General features: G+C 43.5%; 1 protein-coding gene across 1 annotated transcript; it reads right to left on the reverse strand.

The window, feature by feature from the left end:
- Positions 1 to 3,967: 3,967 nt before the first annotated feature.
- Positions 3,968 to 8,503, reverse strand: LOC124653266 (probable protein phosphatase 2C 69). Its single transcript, XM_047192335.1, has 9 exons — positions 8,303 to 8,503; positions 7,692 to 7,863; positions 7,130 to 7,283; positions 7,003 to 7,066; positions 6,332 to 6,439; positions 5,980 to 6,105; positions 5,666 to 5,895; positions 4,419 to 4,621; positions 3,968 to 4,303 (listed from the first exon to the last, which is right to left on the reverse strand). Exons 1-9 carry the CDS (start codon positions 8,501 to 8,503, stop codon positions 4,260 to 4,262), a joined length of 1,302 nt encoding a protein of 433 aa, XP_047048291.1. The 3' UTR covers positions 3,968 to 4,259.
- Between the last annotated feature and the right edge of the window lie 14,013 nt (positions 8,504 to 22,516).

Raw genomic sequence — 22,516 nt, forward strand, 5'->3', positions numbered from 1 at the left:
TTCCTAATTATTGAATTTTAATTGAATTTAGAATTAATAAATAAGGCTTAATTCACAAGTATTAAATAATTGAATTATTATTAAAAACATAAATTTCATTTTATATTTTTATTAGATAGAGTTTTCTTTTCTAAGAATTTAATATCTTATTTATATTTTTCTGACTTAAATTGGATTTTCTAAATTATTTCAAAGTTTCAGTAATTAGTGAATTTTGAATTAAAACACAGGAAATGCTAAACCTACCCGAGTCTGTCTACTCGCGGGGACACCGGCCGGTGGGCCGGTGGCCAGGTTGGCTGCCACGCGGGCATTGACGAGTCAAAATAGATGAGGTGGCCAGGGAGCTTCTGGCCGGCGGTCAAACGGCGACGGCGCCGGAGCTAGGCTGCTCCCCAGGACGGGCGACTACACCTAATCAAACCGCGGCATGCTGGGGAACCTAATGATGGCGGCGCCGCTCTCTATTGGTCATCGGAAAGTGGCGGCGGCGAGGCGAAGTGGCGGAGCTTGCGGGCGAACGACGCGGCGAAGCTACGGGGCAAGATCGAGCAAAGCGAGCTTATCGGGAGATTGAGGAGCTCACCGAGAACGTGTAGAGCTCGTTGGTGAGGTCTATGGCGGGCGGCATCACCGGAATTGGTCGCTCCCGTCGTCGGGGAAGACGACCGAGGTGGGGTCGACCACGGGCGCGTTGGCTTGATTCCTCCTACCCGGTGATGATGTCGAGCATGGCGGTCACGTGGGTGGTCACGGCTTGGCACGGGGATGTCTCCATCGACGGCGATGGCCGGCAGTCGGTCGCGCTAGGGTTTCATCCGGGATGAAATTTGGGCAGAAGAGGAAGAAATCGGAGACTAGGGTTCGTCGGTGAGCTTTTATACGGTGAGGGATGCGTGCCTCGTCACACCGTCGATCAAGGGGAGGTCGCCAGCGAGAGGGGAAGAGGAGCACGCCGTCGTGCTTGTCCTCCATGCGCACGAAGAGGATGAGGATGACTCCTCCCTCTCGTTATTTTGGCGAAGGGGTATGGTGGGTTGGGCCGGTGCTGCTGCTGGGGCTGCGTTCTTCGGGCTCGACTGCTCGGGCTACTGCTTGGGCTGTGTCGAGTTGGTAAGGTCCAGGTAAGCCTCCTCTCCTTTATCTCTTTTATTTATTTTCTGTTTTATTTCTTGTTTTGAATTCTGGTTTTAATTCAAATTTGAATTCTTGTCTGTTTTGCGGGTGTTTCACAATTTGGTTTTCATGAGGTCTAATACAAGGATCATTGTATTACTCGCATTGTTTTTGATTAAACATTAAATATATGTGAGCCTTGTTGCAATTTTTAGTTAGACATGAATTTAGGTATTCCTTTTAATTCCTTTTCTCATTTGTAATATAGCACCATGTTGGATAATTAGAGTTGATTATTCTTAGTCCAAATGTTTTAGAAGTTATTATGAGGACTTGACTTCATATTTAAGAAGTTGGTCAATTGCATATGATTTTATGTGAGCACCAATGGATTAGGGTTTTTATAATTTCCATCATAACTCCCCTTTAAGGTTAATATTATCATTACCTTTGAAAGTATCTAAGTAGTTATGATTTCCATTATAGTTGATCTTGGTTACAAAGATAAATGGTTGATCACTACACATATGATTTTAATCATAAAATGTAGCACAAGATTTTCTTATATATGTTCATGAGTTGAAGCATAAGATATTAATGAGGATGCAATTCTGGTTATAGAGATGAGATGACACCATATTGCATTGACTAGGTTTACTCTCCACAATGCATGATAAAAATGGTTACTTGCTTAATATTTCATGTGCTTCTTTAGTTACTAAGGATCCGAGAATTGGTTTTATCTTCTACCAATATACTTCTTTTATTATCCTTAATTTATCATTTAGAGTAACTAAAATGTTTATGGTTCTTTTTATAGTTAACTTTGGTTATAAGGATGAATGGTTTCTCACACTACCTTAAATATTGGGTTTATCTTATGGCTTATTCTTCTATTTCCCCAAAGCATGGTCATGGCATCATCATGAGCAACTTATTCTTAATGTTTATCTTCTACTCCCAATTCTTATTTTGGAATGGATTATTCTAGGTTTCTACTCAAGGAATGATGATGTGGTTAACTAAATATGTGGTTTGCCTAAGAATTCTACCTTGCTAGCTTCTGTAGCTTGTTCTTCAGGAAATCTGCTAAACTCGCATCTTGTGGCATGCCTCCACCTCCTAGCTGCTTCATCTTGTTCCTAACTATTTTATGGAGTGTCTCAATGTGTTGGTCTTCTTGCATCATGGTGCAAGATGATGGAATGGATGAAGTGTGATGCTCCTTTTATAGGCTTGGGCATGCTCTAGTAACATGACACATGGGTGGATGACTCTTGCTTTAAATTGATGAATAAGGTGCTTGGTTGTCATGCTCTCATCCATAGCAATCCTTTAAGCATGAGGTGGCATAGCTTAGGATTCAAGCTATGTAGATATTTTCATCCTATGTGGCATTGAGATTATCCTCTCATGTGATTTATTTTTGGATAGCCAAATGGCTTTTGTTACTAAATATCTTGTGAATGATTTTATGCTTGTGGTTGAGTCACTAGATCATATGTGATTGTATTTATATTATTACTCGGGATCAAAATATCAAAGATAAGGATTATAACCCAATTTTGAATGGTGATGTTTGATTTTACCAAGGCATGATCATATGAGTTTCAAAATACTCATAGTTTATTTTATTCAAATAGTTTGAACTATAATTCGTAATGTAAACGAATTTAGTTTTGTGATATTCCACATATTTAATAAGTTATGATTGAAATCAGAAGGTGTGGCTTTTATGCACTTAGGTCCTTGTGTTTTGCTATATTTGGTATTTAGTTTTAAAGTGAATTCAATTGTACCTCAAGGTAGTTGCTTAACTTCTAAATGTTAATACTTTAGAGTGTGCTTCTTATCTCTTTAATGGTTATATACCTCTCCCATCTCTAGGGTTTAATGATAAGCCTTTGTTGGGGTTAAGTTCAAGAGTTTAATTCAAGAAATACCATGAGGTTCATGGTAGGAATATTTATTTGTTAAAGACATGGAAAAGATAAGTGAAGAATGGTTTCTCCATTTATGGTTACTTGATTTCCAATTGAATAGATGTTCTTATGTTATGGCAAGGAATACCATGTTATGATCTTTTATGAGATCAAGCAATTGATCATTGCGTAAAGTGTTGTTGTGTTAATTTTAGTTCTATTTGATCTAACCTCTTAGTTCAAATCATCTTTTCCCAAAACAAGGTTTTAGCAAAGTCACATTGAGGTTTATAGCGCTTGACTTGATGAGCTACTTCAATTCCACCAAGGTCAAGTGAAACTTCGATTACTCGATCGTTTTACTTTAAAGCGCGAAAATTATCCAGATTTTCTATGCATGAATGCAATGCACACATCTGTTTCCTCTATTTTTGTAACCCCAATACCTGGGATATTACAGGTTGCGAGTGAGGGGTTAACCCCTCACTCGCACCTGCGCCCACTATAAGTACGGGGCGACGGGGCCGATTTCCTGGGCCCCGTATTCCGCCGAAACGGGCCGGCCCGAATACGGGGCCTGCTAGACGCCCAAACTCGCGCCGGCCCCGTATCCCGCCGGAATTTTACGGGGTGAGCGGGTTATACGGGGCCTGTTAGACATGCTCTTAGACATGCTCTAACATCGTCCTCCCGAGTCCCGCCATTCCGTTAACCTGCCTTCTAGCTCCACCAACCTGACGTCCGCCGCACACATGAGTAACATAGATTTGTCTAGTCGATATGTTATGGAGACGTGTCTTCCATACCTTCAGTTGAAAAATGTTAAAGCAACTCCACGTTCCACTATCAATGGTAAGAATCTAGAACAGAAAGAAAGATATTGAGGAAAAGAATGCACACGTAAGCTTCAGGCATTCAAACAATCGCCAAACATTTTCCTCTTCTCAACCAACGTCACTGAACTCATCTACAAAAGAATATTAGTGATCCATTAGCCCCCCTATACAATCAAGCTATTCTAATGACTATGCTTTTCTCATTTGAACGACATGCATTTATCTATGTCGGTCCAACTGATCAATGAATCTCCCGCCTACTTGTCAAGAATACTTTCTATTGCTTGACTATAATGGTCAATTTATAAAAAGAATTGAGTGGTCAACTGACTAGCGATCCTGGTAACGAAAAAAATGAATATTTATCAAAGAATGGTTGCAGCAATCAGGCCCCTCTCACGTGACTGAAGGCATCTGCCGCCGATGGATCTGAACAAACAAATAAGCAACAAATAACAAGTTAGCAGTTTATACAAAGTAGAAATAAATATCTAGGTACTGGTAAACACACTGTATTCTAGATAACCAATGAGATCATCAATACCTATTGGACGTCGTTTACCCTCCATTGCCTCCTTCTTTTCATGACAGCTTCGGCAGAGGAAAGGACCTTGCCAACCTTGCATTTTTTCGTGTTGCAGTGGGTTAGCATGTATGGAAATCCCCTGACCATATGCTAGTCTTAACTGGCAAATTGCACAGCTGGAGGGTTCAAACATGCGCTGAAGTGCGTATCCTGTAGTAAGCCTGCAGTTAAGGAACAAGAGAAACATAAATCAAGATTAGGTTTACAAGAGTTCTTGCATGTTACACGTAAAAACATGCCCACATTTCAATAATAGAAACAAAATATCAGTTCAGTGAAACACTTAGGAATCAACTCCTAAGCTTCTGGAAAAAAATATGTTAGCTTCTAGTCCCCATAAATATTAACTATCTAGGAATAGTTACAAGTATACTGCTGGTCATTTCAGAGTTGAAGAGCTGCACTGTTTTGAAGTTATTAGTCTGAAAAAGGAGCTTCAAAGCTAACCATCCGTTCTATCACTCTGAAATTCAGTTGTAGCTTCAGTTCTAAGCTAGCACAAATAAATGGAAGGCTAGAAATCTCTAATTTGTTTATTTTGAAGAACTCCTTTTCATGATGCCGATTATATGTTTTTTAGGACATGCTACTGATAAATCCTGGTAAATGTGATTAATGCTACAGTATACTACTCAGACATCAACCATGTCTTGCTGGTCTTAAAAACATCCATCAATATGTAAATTAACAGAGCAAAGAAGAGAATCCGATGAAGTGGGAATTGGAAGAGGAATGAACAGACACATTGAACATGCAAAGGAACATAAATGGGGTGATGGCTGACACCATCAATCAGCAGTGCCAACTCCTTTAGCAGTAAGAAAGTTCTGCTTGTTGCCCATATGAGACAATCAAATACAATGCAACTAAAATCAAAGACTGATAGTCCTACATTAGCCGAAAATGTCTTTCATTAACATCTATTCTGTTAGAAATTGACAGTGGTATGTTACTCATCAAGACATCATTGTCGCATTGAGACAGTGATGATTAACTAAAAATATGATTTGCCTGAGCTAGTACTTGTTAGTTTCAAGTTGATTTATATCTACTAATGTACATATCTGTACAGCACAATGGAAACCCTGATACTGTACATTTGAACATTTAAATAATATTTCCTTAGAATTAGTACAGAGCTCCTAGCTAGCTCAGCAGTGTCCCAGGTGAAAAAAATAAAGGCCTAGAAGGTTGGTTATAAGTACCTTTTCGAGAGCATCGCCGATCCATCCTCAAACAGTTCTTCTACCACATCTGGCTCAGCGTATTCTGTATCTGTTTTAAAAGACATATCTGGATGTTTTCTACAGAACATTTTATTTACAATCTTCCCCTGCCACTTTGTTGGAGGACTAGGAGCTAGTTTTTCCGGAGGTAGTATGTCTACCACAATGCAGGTAGTATCATCTCTTAGTCCTCGAGGTAGGATTGCCTCCTACAGATAAGGAGAAAGTATATCACGAAATGAGGGGGTAGAAGTTTGAGTCGATCAACCAATGGAAATGATAGTAAAAGTTACATTAACAATTCGATTGGCAGCTATATCGGATGGGTATCCACGAGAACATTCAAGAGCCATTTCAAAACTCAGATCATCCCAAACGCCATCACTTGCAATAATAATTCTGCCTCCAGCATTAGATAGCTGTAACAAAAAAAGTTCAAATAGAAAATCAAAATAGTGTTACAGTGAACTGAGGTGTGCAGTGGTCTGACGTAAAAGCAGATCATATCATGAACTAATTATAGAGGCCATCTTGAATAAATATAAAAATCAATGTAGTATCTGCTGACGAATAGCCACTCACACACACATATTCAAACAAAAAATAAGAGATATGCAGAGGAAAAGTATTCTCGTAAGAGTAAACCTTCACTTGCTTCACATGAGGAACAGGAATGATACATTCACCAACATCTATGTCCCCGATTGATCTAGATAGGCACAAGCCACCTGGCCAGCATCTTAAAGGACCAACCTGAAAAGGGAAACATAAATGTATAGTACAGGGAAGATTGTAGCAAGCAAACAAATACTCCCTCCGGTTGGATAAAATTGACGCGGGGGTACAGAGGGAGTAGCCTACTTATGTACCTATGTTCCATCGACTAAAAATGGACAGAGGGAGTAGATTACACCATACTATCCAATAACAGAGTGAACTGAACACAATAAGTCAGGTAGAGATGCATGGACTTACAATAGTGGGAGATACCCTAAAAAATACAGTAATGGAGATAACATGAACATTCTATAAATCAAACAAATCTGGATTGCAAATACACTACAATTTTACATACATAGCAAAGCAATTGATCAATTGTACACGATAAACAGAGAATAATTCATCACAAACAAAACTGAGAATGATAACCATATCACAAGAAAAAGTCGAAGCCGTGCACCCAAAAATAGGAACTACGTTATGACTGGAAGAATCAAATGATAAGCTGAGACACTGTTTGATAGGAAGTTAACCATGCATCTACATTGCGTATCCCAAATCAAGAGCACATCGGATTCATAACGAAAGAGACGGACCTCTGGACCACCAACAACATTCAGTTGCCCAACCTTGCTTCCACATGCAGTGACGCGTTCTACCCTGTAAATGAACAGGTTATAAATTGAACAGCTCTCGATAAATAACATCTATTACAGAACTTACTCATCTCTGTTGGAGTCAAAGCGGTGATCAGCTGACAAATGGTATAGTGAACCGTCAGCGGACTCTAGTATGCAGCGTGAATCGCCAACTGATGCCACAGTTACAACCCACTCGTCTATGATCACAAATGTCACAGTTGTACCAGAAGTTTCAGCTGAAACAGCAAAAGGAATGTTTCAGAAAATAAGAATGGCACCACTCAACTTTACAGGTGTCAAAAGGGCAGACAAAAGCACAATTTGCACAATGCAACTACATTTTAGCATTACAACTAACTGATGAACACATCTGATGGTGTAACATCTAACTGAACCAACCGCAATGACAACAACAGGTTCATACAGCTCTACTTCGTCCGTAAAGACAAACAAAGTGCTAATTAAGACCCTGCTTTAGGGTACATGAACTCCACAGGAAACAGTTCGATTCCTGCAAGTATCAGGAAAATACTCCAAGTTCAAGTGAGGTAGCACCAAACAGTAACAGCATGTGCCTACTGGGATAAAAACTTGCCATCAATCAACATGGTAAACAAGGATATAAGGATAGAGGCATGATATACCTACTGCTTGCAGATCTTTATCCGTCTTGACAAACGCCGCGACAAGCGAACGTGGAAGCACCGCAAGCCACTCGTCCCTGGTCAGGCCCGAAGGAGTAGCGCGCAGGACATTGCTGAGCAGATTCTTCTTTGCGTATATGGCCGCTCCAGATCCGTTGTGCCCATCGAACAGCTACCGACAAGATATAACACAGTGATCAGTGATGAATCAGCAGGAACAAGTGAACAACAACACTCCCCATTAAGATAGTACCAGTCAGACACTAAATTGATTAGTTGATTAATTAGCGCTGGTCAACGTGGCGATACGATTAAGAGACGAGGACATGTTTGAACTCGATCTAGGCCTGATCATAAGTTGGCTCAAAAGGTATATTTCCCATATATTTGCAGGGGAAAAAAAATCTGAACCGAAAAAACCATGGCGGCTCTGCCGAACGCAACAGAGAAAACGTGGAGGGCGTCAATCATGTGGAGTACTACAGCCTACAGGACAAGAGGAGTGGCCCCCACGTCTCCGGCCGCGCGGCGCGCGATTTCCGGGCAGGCGATTCTAGAACCTTGTGGACATGAAAAGGGTAGGAGTAGAGGTGCAGGGTGCAATGCAGTACCGCGAAGACGGAGAAGGAGGTGGATGGGTCGCCGGCGACGCGGTGCGCGGCCTCGGCGAGGAGCAGCGTGAAGTCCTCGCCCTTGCGGCTGCGCGCGGCCTCCCCGCAGAGCACGTCCGGCCGCTCCATGCGCTCGCTCGTCACCTCCCGCCGCAGCAGCACGCCCAGCGGCACCGTCGCCGCCTCCGCCGCCATCGCCATGGCCTCCGCCAAAAACCCTCGCTGGATTAGCAACTCCCCCACGCCACGCCCGGAATGGAAAGAGCGGAGGATAATTCCACGCGGTGAGTGGACTGCGCGTGATCGTGGGCGCCACGCGGGGGCCGGCGTGGGCGACCCGGCGAGGCGATCGAGATGAGACGCAACTGACTGGGGAGAGAAGAGAAGATGATTTGGGGAGGGGAGAGGGAGATCGCTGGGGTGGGAAGTTACGATTTTATCGGGGGTGGAACAAAAACGAAACGCGCAATGCGGGGCTGATCCTGTTTTTGCGCGTGGCGATTTTCTGCTGCCTGTTCTTCCAGTCCAGGTGGCTGGGTGCATGTGAGCTGGAGACGGTGGGGCCTCTCGCTCGCTCGCGTTGGACAGGTGGGGCTCGCGGCGGCGGCGGCTGAGAACCCGAGAGGGAGGAGGAGGGAGGGCCGGCCCGGCCGGCCGGCGCTGTCGCTTGTTTGTTTGTTCGGGCCCTGACGGATATGATATGGTGGCGTGCGTTTGACGGGGTCGGGCGCACGACTACACGTGCGTGCCTGCGGAGCGGCGCCGGCGGCAGGGAAGTGGTGCTCGCCTAGGGATGTAAACGGATCGGATCGGATCGGATATTGCTCTTACCATATCCTTTACCATATTTTTGTAACGGATTCGGATCGGAGCGGATAATGGTCGGATGCGGATTCGGATGCGGATTATATCGGATTACGGATATGGAGCGGATTCGGACCGGACTCGGATCGGAAGCGGATTATTAAGAAAATATACACATAAAAAAATAAAAGTATGTTTTTTTATGTAAAATACGTTTGTAATTATAGACTATAGTTAAATGTACACACGTATTCATACAACAAAGCAAATTGCGTCCTAATAGCATACATATTTTGGCTGATGAACTAACTATATTGTCTAAATATTTAGGGTTGGGCTAATTTTCTCGGATTATCCTCTTTGTGGACCTCGGATAATCCGCAAAAAATGGCGGATAATCCTTATCCGTCGGATAGTATCAATACCATATCCTCTACCGTATCCGCCGGATATCCTCTTGATCACTATCCGCATCCGTATTCATATCCGGCGGATTTCTAAAAATGCATACCATATCCTCAAAAACGGATACGGATGCGGATTCGGAGCGGAAATTATCCGTACCATTTACATCCTCGCCAGCGCCACCTTCTCATTACACCGGATGGTGGGCCGGACCGGAGGTAAGCACATCTTGACCGGCCCAACAACAAATCAGACAATAAAAGGTCTCGTTTTGGGCCGCTTAGGTCATACTCCCTCCGATCCCTTTTTTTTTCAATTGACTCGATTTAGGGAGTACCATGGACACAAAACTGAATGTGGTCCATCCTTGTTTGTTTAGGGCATCTCCAGCGGCGCGATGCAAACGGACGCTGAGCGATCGTTTTCGTCCGCCGTGACCGGAAATGCGTCTGGCACCATCTCCAGTGGGACGACGCAAAGTGACCGGACCGTCCGCGGAGACGCAAACCTCAGGTTTGCGTCTCCGCGGACGCTCCGCGGTCGCGGAAATTGTCCGCATTGGGTGCATCCGGGCCCGGTCGGCATTGAGTAGGTAAGCAAAAGATTTTTTCATTATTATTGATTGGCTAAAAGGACCATCTTTACAGAGATGGTTAGTCGAGTTAAACTAAAACTGCAACGGCCGTACCTACTCGCCGTCGCGCGGCCTACACCTGCCTCTGCTACTCGCAGTCGCGCGGCCTACTACTGGCCGCCGGAAGGGCCGGCGCCGTCGTCGCAGCGAGAGCGCTTCGCGCACTTCGCGCGCCGCGCACGCCGCACATGGGACACCTCGTCCTGCCGCCTGCGGCGTTCGAGGGCCCTTCCGCGCGCTCTGCCGCCTCCGCCGCCGCCGCCTCCAGGTCCAGCTGCTGGGCCTCAACGCCGGCGGCGACTACCTCCTCCTCCTCCGGGTGGAGGTGGCGGCACATCTGAACAATGTGCTCCCAACTAAGGTTCTGTCCGGCCATGGATGGATTTAGCTTGAGGTGTGCCCGTCGCCCCCGCCGGTGTCCGCTAAAAAATGCGTCCGCACCGCTGGAGGTACCCCAGACGCAAACAGTCGCCCTGGGCCACATGGCGTCCGCGGGACGACGCAAACGGATATTTCGGACGTCCGAAATGCGTCGGCCCGCTGGAGATGCCCTTAGGGCATGTACAAAGGAAGAAACACCAAGTGGTCGCTTCACTGCAGCCACATCAGCACAAGCTCATGAGGCTATCGTAGTGTTACCTCTGCCCAATGCATCAGTCGCCTCATGATGTGAGCATAGAGCACATGGTGACTCACACCCGTCCACTCTTCTTCCAGCTTTTCTCTTCTTACTCTCACTTTTTCAATCTCCCACATGCTTTTTTGCTTACTTTTACATGAGGATCCTGCCTCCTCTGCAGGCAGCTACTTCTCCACTTGAACCACATTTTAGCCTACACGGTGGCATCCGGACCTAGGTGGATCGTTGGGGAAGTAAGTTGGGGCATACCATTGGTCATGCCCTTATTAGGTCAGGGCAGCCCATATTAGGTCAGGGCAGCCCAGCAGCCTGGCGCATAAGAAAGGAAAAAAAATCACCCATGGTCATGAACGGCGTTGTGAGTAATGCGGTGCCATGCGCGCTGTCGTTTCCCATGCACTATAACATCCCAAAATGGCCAAAGCCCAGACCATGCTGGCAGCAGCGGAGAAGCTGGAGGGGCCGGGGTGCATGCGCCCGCGGCCTACGCTTGGGAGGATGATGACAACATCAATGACACGTCCGATGTGAGCGACGTGCAGTGGACTCTGCTCGCGTTGTTCCTCACCGCCAACTGTGACGAGGCCGATCATGGCTGATGAGGAGCAAGCCGCCGTAGAATTGAGGGCGATCATGCGCAATGCTGCTCTGGGGTCCTTGGCGACAGACCCCAAATTTAATTAGACTTTGAATGAGTCGTTATTGATTCGTTGGTCCATTTACGTCGAACCTGTGGGCTGAGGTAGGCGTATAAGTGGACCGGATCGGATTGAATATTTTTATTTTCATATCTTTTATCATATTTTTTGGTAGATTCGTCGGAACAAAAATAATGGTCATATGTGGATTCGAATGTGAATTATATCGATCGTAGATACTGTGCGGATCCAAAGAGAACTCGGATCGGAAGCAGATATTTAATAAAATAAACACATAAAATCGAATATGATTATTATGTAAAATAGTAAGTAGAAAGAGTGTAACACTAGACTATATCCAAAGTTTTACACTTGTTTGTACTCCCTTGTTCCTTAAAAATCTTTTTAATTTTTTTTAGATACGTCTATATACCTCTGTATCTGGATAAAGTTGTGAAGCTTTTTAGTAAAGAAATGAGCAGAACAAATCAACTTGCGTGCTGACATAACATGCATAGTTAGTCCCATAGACTAATTGCACTGCCTACCTATTTAGGCTTAGACTAATTTTATCGGATTATTATCTTTGTTGACATCGGGTTATCCGTAAAAAGTGTTAGATAACCCGTATTCGTCGGATATTATCAATATCATATCCGTTACCGAATCTGACGTTGAATATCCACTTGACCAATATCTATATCCACATCCATATTCGATGAATTTCTAAAATATACCATACATAAAAAAGGATGCGGATATGAATGTCGATTAGAAATTATCTGTATGTTTACCTTCCTAGACCGAAATTCTGTATCATTTTATCCACGTGAACCAAAATGAATAGTCGCAATCCGCAATCAGTCTACCCCTACATGGAGCCACTCGATAGACCAAGACTAGCGCTTAGGCCCATTATGAATGAACACTACGGACAAGGATGAGGACATATCTAGTGACATCACACCTTATTTGATACTTTCTATAGTGCCTATAGATTTTTGGTATTTGTTTCAGAATATAAGCTTGTAGCTTGGCTTTTTGTCAATTACCCTCCCCGTTCAGCTCCCACACAACATGCGTGAGAAAAAATCCATACAAAATTGGAAACAATTAATTGAGATCCTAATGTATGGTCCAACGATTTATTAAAATTAGACAACAATGTTTTACTTTCTTTAATTGAACTTGGTTGCACATATATGGAGAATCAACAAGAGAGTTTTGTGGGATTTGTTATGGTAAGTTAGGAAGATATGGATTTCCCAAATTTTATGTCGATCTCAAATCGTTCAGCTAGGGGATCTTGTGTAAAAAATACTCTTGTGTTAATTTCCGTGCTAAAAAACTTTAGGCACTATAGTAAAAATGCCCGTGCGTTGCACCGGGACATAAAAAAATCACTTTTAGAATAAGATTTGGAACTAACAATTCTTAGTTTTATTAATCATGTAAGACAATCTACGTATCTAGATTTCTAAATAATTATATCAATAAACGATATTGGGAAAGTAATAACACAGATTCAATCATGCTTCATACAAATCTGGAACATATACAAAAGTTTCATTTTAGATCCAAACAAAAATCACACCTATTTTATAGAAAAATTTGGTCGGCAAGCCTATAACGTACGCAAGATACGCGACTCCTCAGCTATTGTCTGAGGTATCTGTGGGCTCTTACCAATTATGCAGTGGACCACATAGAGCATGGCGGCCTACGATAGTAAATGCGGTGGGTGGCGGTTGTTCAGAGCTATGACCCAACCAGCTTAGATGCAGTTAAACATAGGCAAGGTGTAAAACCAGTACGATCTGTTTACAAAGGTTACATGGGTGATCACCATATGGGACAAAAATATATATCAAGCAACTTTACATAAAGAACCCCGCAAGTACAATTACAATTTCACCTTTGGAGAATCTTGTGACTCGTCAAACCATTCTCTACTATGGTTCTCTGTCATCACCATGACAACGTGAGAGAAAGAGTTAGATTGCCGCCATATCCAGATATGAGAGAACGCATTTACATACAAGGATGCTTTTTGAGCCGATGAACCAAACGGCCGCAAGGACGAAACCGAGACTTTCTGGCATGTCGGCTAGATATTTTTCCCATGGTCACCAGATCCAACTTCATTTAATGTAACCGAAGTAGCTGAAGAAGACGAACATCGCCGTCTGCCACCATCCACGTGCCCAATAGCAAAACACCAACGCAACTACGGCAGCCCATGTGATCGTCACCCACGAGAGTGTTGAGCACCGACCACCAGACATAATTCTCAGTAGATCCACAGTCAGGATCTCACCAGTACAATCCGTTGTGTCTGGAGACGCAGGAGTTCTCCGACGCCTTGAACAGCGCCAATTTCCTGTCAAGTATTGTCAGGCCGGAGCAGGTGTACATCAGTACACGTATGACATGGTGTTTCTCCCTCTCGTGCGGAGATGCAAAACAATTGGATGCCGATCATGTATTGCTTAGGCATATCTTTTTCTCAAGAACTACATTGGCATGCGTAGTGTAGGTTGCACGCATGTCTGCAGCGACAAATCCAATATCCACAACAGACAACCCATGGACTCTAAACAATTTAATCATAAAACTGCAGAACGCAATTGATTACATAGAGATATGGTTCGTAGATCCCAACAATAAAACCATGTAACTGCAGTCTGCGGAACAAAACTCATTACTGAAAGCTATAGTTGGATTGGGGATCGATCATTCATACCTGCATGCATGCACGTCTCTTGCTAGTCATGGACGAAGCAGGTGATGAGGAGCCGCTCCTCCTCGGCGAGGATTGCCTGGTCCACCGCCCACATGGAGTGTTCCAAGTCGTCTTTTGGCTTGGATTCCTCGCCTCGCTCCCTATCTGTTGACACCGCGCTAGGATGAGCTTGCTTGCTTGCGGCTCCTCGATGGTCCGATCTTCCTCCTGGACACGTGCGCCCACGCCCGCGGTGGTTCGTCTAGGACTGATCCTTTGTACTCGGCTGTCGTCTACCTCTCCATGGCTCCATCCCCTCGACAACGTCATCCTGCCCCTGGCGGCGCACCGCACCATATATACCTTCCACCTCCTCTTTACACGCTCGTGATAACCGCTGCAGCCCAGATCAATCAAGGCCTCGGTCTCCAAATTTTAGCGCGTTCACCAGTCGGGCGTGAGGCCGGCCGACATGACCTTGCCTCGTCCTTGTCGTCGTATGACACGCGGTGCTGAGGACTGAAACGGGGGCACGTATCCTGGTCCTGGGATCGCCGCCGTGGAATCGGTACCGAGCGCCGGCGCTATCGTTCCCGCCGCCTCGGAGGCTAACAATGATCTTGATCGCTGCTTCTGGTGGGATTATAATGTATCATCTGTTTTGGATTTGGAAAGGAATTCATCAGGACAGGGAATCCCACTTCTATACGTTTTTGCTGCCGAAGGACTCTCCATTATTCTGTAGGAATCATGTTTGTATGATCTGCATCGGCTACAGGGACTCTGCTCGATGTTGATGAACGTGTACGCTGAGGCGGAGATCGAGGAAACAAACCAAATCAAGGAAGAAACGATGCCTTAGCCAACGCGAAGCGTACGAACGGGACCGTTATGGGTTCCTACCATGTATATGTTGGTAACGGGCCTGATATGGATTCCTAGGTTGGTTTGCACACGATCTCTCTTGATGGCATCAGGAGTTAGGGACAGGTCATACGATTGTTGGATGCGGTGACTTAGAAAGGCACACTTTTGGACGGACCAAAACGTATTTAGATGGACCAAACCACGGAAACACTTCTCCCTTTATTATTAGGTAGGTATAGAGGTATAGATATAGATAGAATGAAACGGAGGGAGTACTATAATACCACTCTTCAAAATTTAAATTTTAAATGTCAAAAATTTCAAAACCAAAATTTTTGGTGTTCACAAGATGCATGTCTGCCTGCCCTGTAACTTCAATAACCAAATTCAAAATACCCTAAGAGAAACAAAAATTAGAAATCAAGCATGAATAGTATCACATAACGACTACTTCAAAAAAAAACTATGACATAACGACAAAAACACAAAATGCCACTATTCACATAACATTTGTCTTTTTTGTTTATCTTGCTGTATTTTAAACTTGGCTATGAAAAGTCTAGATAATGTAAACACACATCTTGTCAACAGCCACAAACTTGTTTCGAAATTTTTTGACACTTAGAATTCGAATTTTGTGAAGTGCTATTATGGTATCATGTAAGGCCGTGGAGGTATCGATCACTAGATATTTTCCCGGACAAGGACCCGAGTCATGACATGTTGTCGTTGTGTGGTACCACAAAGTAGTTTCATGATTTGGTTAATTGCTGTCGATCATAGTTGAATGTTTTTAAGTCTGTCATAATCTTACGTTGGATAATGTGAGAAGGTTGGTCTATTAAGCTGAGAGGAAATTCAAAGCTTGGAGAGCCGATAACAGCCTCCAAATGGAAGGACAGTGCAATTGTTTGAGTGGGTACACAATAAGCTTGAGATAGCGAGGTACAACTACCATCACGAAACCACAACCAACGTAGTAGCATCACTTATAGGATTTTCTATCAACTATAAATAAGCATCACAAATCAACAACCAATGTAAGTAGCATCGCTTAATTATGAACATGTTTGCTTGCCCTCCATACCGTGCCACACTTTCGTGCACTCACGCATCCGCTCGCTCCCGGCCACCTTTCGCTCGCCCAGACTTGCTTTTCTGCTAGCGCTACTGTGATCCACATCCATCCCAGCACGCGCACGTTGTTGCTAGTTTTCTTTGGCCCACAAATTGCTATAAATTGCTTTTATATGTGATCTCTCTTTCTGTAAGGACTTCTTTGATTCATATATAGAAATTGTGTAGGATTTAGATTCTATAAAAAAAAATACATATGTTGTTCGATTCATAGGAATATATCTTATAAAAATCAATTCTACAAAAATCTTGTAGTGCAAATTTTATAGAAAAAAATATTACTAGATTATAGCCTGTGAAAAATTATTTTCCTACAGTCAAACATAGTTTATCTTTCCATAAGATTCAAGTAGAAATAACATCTTAGTTCTATGTTTTTCTATTCCTATCCTTTTTCTATAGCTTCAATCAAAGATCCATGATTATTTGCCTACTAATTATAAATAGTCTTTTTTTCCCTTTATTTTCATGAACTGCTGTTTGCTTTATTAATGATTCTGACCAGCACTGATGCCACGGTCAATGATGCTTCCAAACATTCGAATTAGAGCACAACATAATAGTGACATTTTCATCTTTGGAATATTGGGTAGAGATGGACCACTCAAGATTTATGTGCATGATGCCCAACTTACATGACTATCCTCGCTAGGGAAAGATTTTCATATTCCGTAGGCGAGATGGCAGGTCGATCTCCAACAACGAGTAACCACAGCATTGTGTGTGCATATCCTTCGTCTCCAAGTCAAAGACGGTAACCATATTGTAATAACCTGGCCCAGGCACACGGAGCAACACCACGTTGTCGCCACTCCAATTTTCAGGGCCACCGAAGACAACAAGTTCACCTGGACGGATGGTAGGGATATTTGGGTGCAGCAACCGTAACTTCTCCTCCATGTCGATCACAGTCTCCAGCGACCAACCATTGCCAGCTGATGGTGAGATTGGGAGTTGTAGCCACACCGACATCATGAACCCATCGATGACGAGCAGTTTTAGCAGTTTCCCGTCCGACGATGTCGTCAAGTGGAGCCGGTTGTTATCGCAATTGGTGTGCGGGAGCTTAATCGTGCGTTGCTTCCGTTCGTCCAAGTCGTAGCTTAGGATTTGATTGTCATCCACCAGCCAATTGATGATGATGCCGCCATGGAGGACGACGGGATCGCGGCGCCGTTCGACCGATCCCGACAGGGAGGCCTTGTCGATCACATGCGTCACAGGCCGCCATGTACCACGCGATGAGGTGGTCTGGATTTTGATGCTACATCTGTCCATATTGGCGACGAGCACCTGGAAGGAGCAGTTGATGCCATCGGCGGCTGTGAGCAGGACATAGCTACGGGAGGAGTAGATCGAGTTGCTCAGGACGTCCGACGGACAAGGGAGAAAGGTGCGGGCGCCGCTCATAGGATCGTACACACATAGGTCGGACCATCGCTCGGAGTTCGGTCGGTTAACGATGGAGTAGCTTCGATTTCCGATGTCTATGCGGCGCAGAAGAATGAGGCCGCCCCTCGACGTCTCGACGCTGTATTTGTCGAAGAGGCCAGCAGCACGGCGCAGGAAAAAAGGAAAGAGGTGGTCGTAGCAGAGGAATGCAGCGGCAGGGGTGGCCGGATGGACGAGGGCAAAGGGCTTGTCGTCATCGGTGAGGTAGGCGAGGACGCATGGAGCCGCCCGGCGGCTGACGCGGCGGATGAAAGACGAGCTGAGGATGTCGTGGCGCAGGAGCTTGCAAACGGCGGCGCAACGGACGATGACGACGAGGTCGCAGAGCCCGATGATCTCCAGCATGAGATCAGTCGGCAGCGTGGCCGTCTCAATCTCCGGCGCGGCCGCGGACGTGTTTCCTCGTCGGCGTTTCGCCCGTGGAGCCATCGACGGTGTGTGACCGGCACCTACTTATAAATAGTCTACGGGGAGCACGTCGCAACATGTATGGTATCGTCCCAATTTTATGTTAGTGTAGGTAGGCAACAACCGAGTTCGGTTGGTTTCAGAATCCGTCACCGGATTGTACACGGACCGGGATGCAAAATCATGTAGCACAACATAACGGACATGTACCAAGTACCAACTCCCTCCAGTGACATGTGGTGTATACATATATACATGACGATCGTGACCCCAACGACTATACTAAATACTTTCACAAGATTGATATAAATGCGGCAAGCTTTAAAATAGTGGTAGGAAGCAGCTTTGGTGCACATGAACACCAGTGTTTTTGGTTTTCAAAATATTTAAAATTGTATGTTTGCGTTTTAAAAAATCGTCACATTTATTTCATAAATACATACATATGTTCTGAATACTCGTGCAAAATTTCGGTAGAAATTGAATTATATTTTGAGCTACAGGAAAAAAAATTGTGGCTACATATAGGGGCAGATATTTGTCTTTTTGGTATAGCTCAAAATACAACATATTTTTCTCCCAAATTCATACCCTATCTTTAGAAGGTTCATATGTATGTGGATATTTAATTTCATTTTTTTAAAATTCAAAAAATATGATTTTTAAAAAGTAGGAGTGTGATACGTCTTCGACGTATCGATAATTTCTTATGTTTCATGCCACATTATTGATGATATCTACATGTTTTATGCACACTTTATGTCATATTCGTGCATTTTCTGGAACTAACCTATTAACAAGATGCCGAAGAGCCGATTCGTTGTTTTACTGCTATTTTTGGTTTCAGAAATCCTAGTAACGAAATATTCTCGGAATTGGACGAAATCAACGCCCGGGGTCCTATTTTGCCACGAAGCTTCCGGAAGACCGAAGAGGAGTCGAAGTGAGGCCACGAGGCGCCGCCACACTAGGGCGGCGCGGCCCGGGCCCCGGCCGCGCCGACCTATGGTGTGGGGCCCTCGTGTGGCCCCCGCGTTGCCCTTCCGCCTACTTAAAGCCTCCGTCGCGAAACCCCCGCATCGAGAGCCACGATACGGAAAACCTTCCGGAGACGCCGCCGCCGCCAATCCCATCTCGGGGATTCGGAGATCTCCTCCGGCACCCTGCCGGAGAGGGGATTCATCTCCCGGAGGACTCTTCACCGCCATGGTCGCCTCCGGAGTGATGAGTGAGTAGTTCACCCCTGGACTATGGGTCCATAACGGTAGCTAGATGGTTGTCTTCTCCTCATTGTGCTTCATTGTTGGATCTTGTGAGCTGCCTAACATGATCAAGATCATCTATCCGTAATACTATATGTTGTGTTTGTCGGGATCCGATGGATAGAGAATACTATGTTATGTTAATTATCAAGTTATTACCTATGTGTTGTTTATGATCTTGCATGCTCTCCGTTATTAGTAGAGGCTCTGGCCAAGTTTTTGCTCTTAACTCGAAGAGGGAATATTTATGCTCGATAGTGGGTTCATGCCTCCATTGATATCTGGGACGAGTGATGAGAAAGTTCTAAGGTTGTGGATGTGCTTGTTGCCACTAGGGATAAAACATTGATGCTATGTCTAAGGATGTAGTTGTTGATTACATTACGCACCATACTTAATGCAATTGTCCGTTGTTTTGCAACTTAATACCGGAAGGGGTTCGGATGATAACTCGAAGGTGGACTTTTTAGGCATAGATGCATGCTCGGATAGCGGTCTATGTACTTTGTCGTAATGCCCAATTAAATCTCACTATATTTATCATGACATGTATGTGCATTGTTATGCCCTCTCTATTTGTCAATTGCCCGACTGTAATTTGTTCACCCAACATGCTTTTATCTTATGGGAGAGACACCTCTAGTGAATTGTGGACCCCGGTCCATTCTTTTATACTTGAAATACAAATCTGATGCAATACTTGTTCTTTACTTGTTTTCTCGCAAACAATCATCTTCCACACAATACGGTTAATCCTTTGTTACGGCAAGCCGGTGAGATTGACAACCTCACCTTGTTTCGTTGGGGCAAAGTACTTTGGTTGTGTTGTGCGGGTTCCACGTTGGCGCCGGAATCTCTGGTGTTGCGTCGCACTACATCCCGCCGCCATCAACCTTCAACGTGCTTCTTGGCTCCTCCTGGTTCGATAAACCTTGGTTTCTTTCTGAGGGAAAACTTGCTGCTGTGCGCATCATACCTTCCTCTTGGGGTTCCCAACGAACGTGTGAGTTACACGCCATCAGAGTGCCAAATACACTTTACACATAGAAACATAGGGAGTACTATAAAAAACATTTGCAAGGTGAAAAATTCAACAGAGTGCCTGGTTATCCGCGCAGCTAATTTCAGAAAAAACTGATAAATCTATTTAAATGTTTTAGAAAAGTTTGAAATTATTCACGCGTGTATATGTCACCTTGATACTTGCCCGTGCAAATTTTTAAGGAAAAATATGACCACATGTGACCTACACAATAAAAGAAAATATAGCTGAAATTCAATTCGGCACATGGGAGCATATACTCCAATGTGATAAATGCATGCTTGAGTAGTGTGCCCCGTATGAGCAGATCTTTGGCTCTCGATGCGCCAGAACCTGCCTTCAACAATAAAATTAAATCAAGTACTAATACTAAACTAGTTGAATGCCCGTGCGTTGCTACTGACCCTCAAATTTGTTGAAGATTGCTATTATATCAATACTAGTGTAATGCCCGTGCGTTGCTACGGACCCTTAGGGTTGTTTTCCTCGTAGTTATTTCCTTCGTAATCACCTAGTAGCCACCCTACTACAATATGTCATTCAGCATTGAGCGCCAGTGTTTACTGCAATTTTGGCACATCTTTTTTCGACAACTCATGACTTCAAAGTTGCATGAGATAACATAACCAAATACAGAAGCAACATTGATGTCAAGCACCCCTATCTCCTATTTTTTTATAATGTGTTGGTAAATGTACAAATCAAATCTGATTTGTAATTAGGGTCATAACCTTGCCTTTTAGTTATAGTGCTCAACTACATGCAACCTAATGTGTGCCAATCTTAAATCATGACAACTCTGTATGTGAGGATGAGAAAAATAAATTGTTGTGCAGAAGCATGTCATACCATTTTGCATAAAAATGGATATGCAATTCGTAACCTTGCACTTTGAGTCATAGTACTGAATTACAAGCAAACTGGATTCTACGTAAACTGTAATGTTTTCCTGATAGCCCCAATGTTATGATAAGTTATTCCCTGAATTTGATCGAATAAACAAAACAATGTCAGAAGCAATTAAGAGATTATGTAAGGTTCAAACAAAATGAAGAGATGACGTCAAATAAAATTCAGCAAATAAACATAAATTAGAGAATACAACCTGATTGTGTCATATAAAAGGCCTTCCTATCTCTTCCTCAGAGCAGTAAAAGAATAGCTCAAACTCGTGAAATATTTTTCTCTTCAACACAGTGATAAGTTAAAGTTTTGTAGCTTAGTTTCAAAAGTAAAAGGAAAACGTCAAAATGCCACATGATTTTTAACTTTGGGGCTCCATTATTTATAGAAAATATGGAACAAAGTGAGCTTACAATGTTCTCAAATGCAGCACCTTATTTTGCATTTAGTGGAAATTTATCAATTAGATAGAAAGCTGCCATTTTCACTTTTTTATCATACTTTCTTACAAGAGTTGTGTGGTTTATCTCAGATGCAACAATTTCCCCTTCATTTACCAAGTTGTCGATCATTGCTCGGTAACAAAATAAGGTGAAAAATAGTCAAGTAATCGTTAAGTTGAATCATAAGGAACATAGCGTGGGCAAGTGGATTTATTACCGATTCTCAGAATCAGACTTGATTCGTAACATGAGCATAACGATGCCCGATGCCTGATGATGCCGGATGCCTGGTGACGTAGTGATACATGAAGCAAGAAACCATGAACTAAAAGCTGCATAGATATTGACCTGAAGTTCATTTTATGCTTTGAAAAAGAAGTTGGAAACATTACTTAAGAATACAAAAGTTATCTAGAATGATACAACATCAACTTTCTTGCCAACCAACATGTTCTCAGTGACATTCTACAATCCAAACAGACCGGTAACTGGAAAGATAACACTGAAATGGAAACAAAATTTATTAGAACACAGGGTACAGAGAATGAGTAGCATAAGTGCCATGTGTAGTACTATAGTTTCAAACAAAAACGTAATGGGATACATGGATTCCGTATGTCCATGAAGTAGCCAGAGAAAATAATTTAAAATCATTAATTCCAACTAACAAACAGTCACTGAAACTGGAATCGGGTCATGCTTTTGTATGCTTCTTCTGGACCATCTTCTTCCTCCTGTTACTCGCAAAAAAATCAATAACCAATTAGGCACGACCCGTATTGATATTTACATTGACAGAACAAATAATGAAAAGTTCGTGAATTCTAATTCTGGAAAAATGAAAATAAAATGCAAAC

Source organism: Lolium rigidum, chromosome 5, assembly GCF_022539505.1.
Source record: "Lolium rigidum isolate FL_2022 chromosome 5, APGP_CSIRO_Lrig_0.1, whole genome shotgun sequence".
Taxonomy (NCBI): Eukaryota; Viridiplantae; Streptophyta; class Magnoliopsida; order Poales; family Poaceae; genus Lolium; species Lolium rigidum.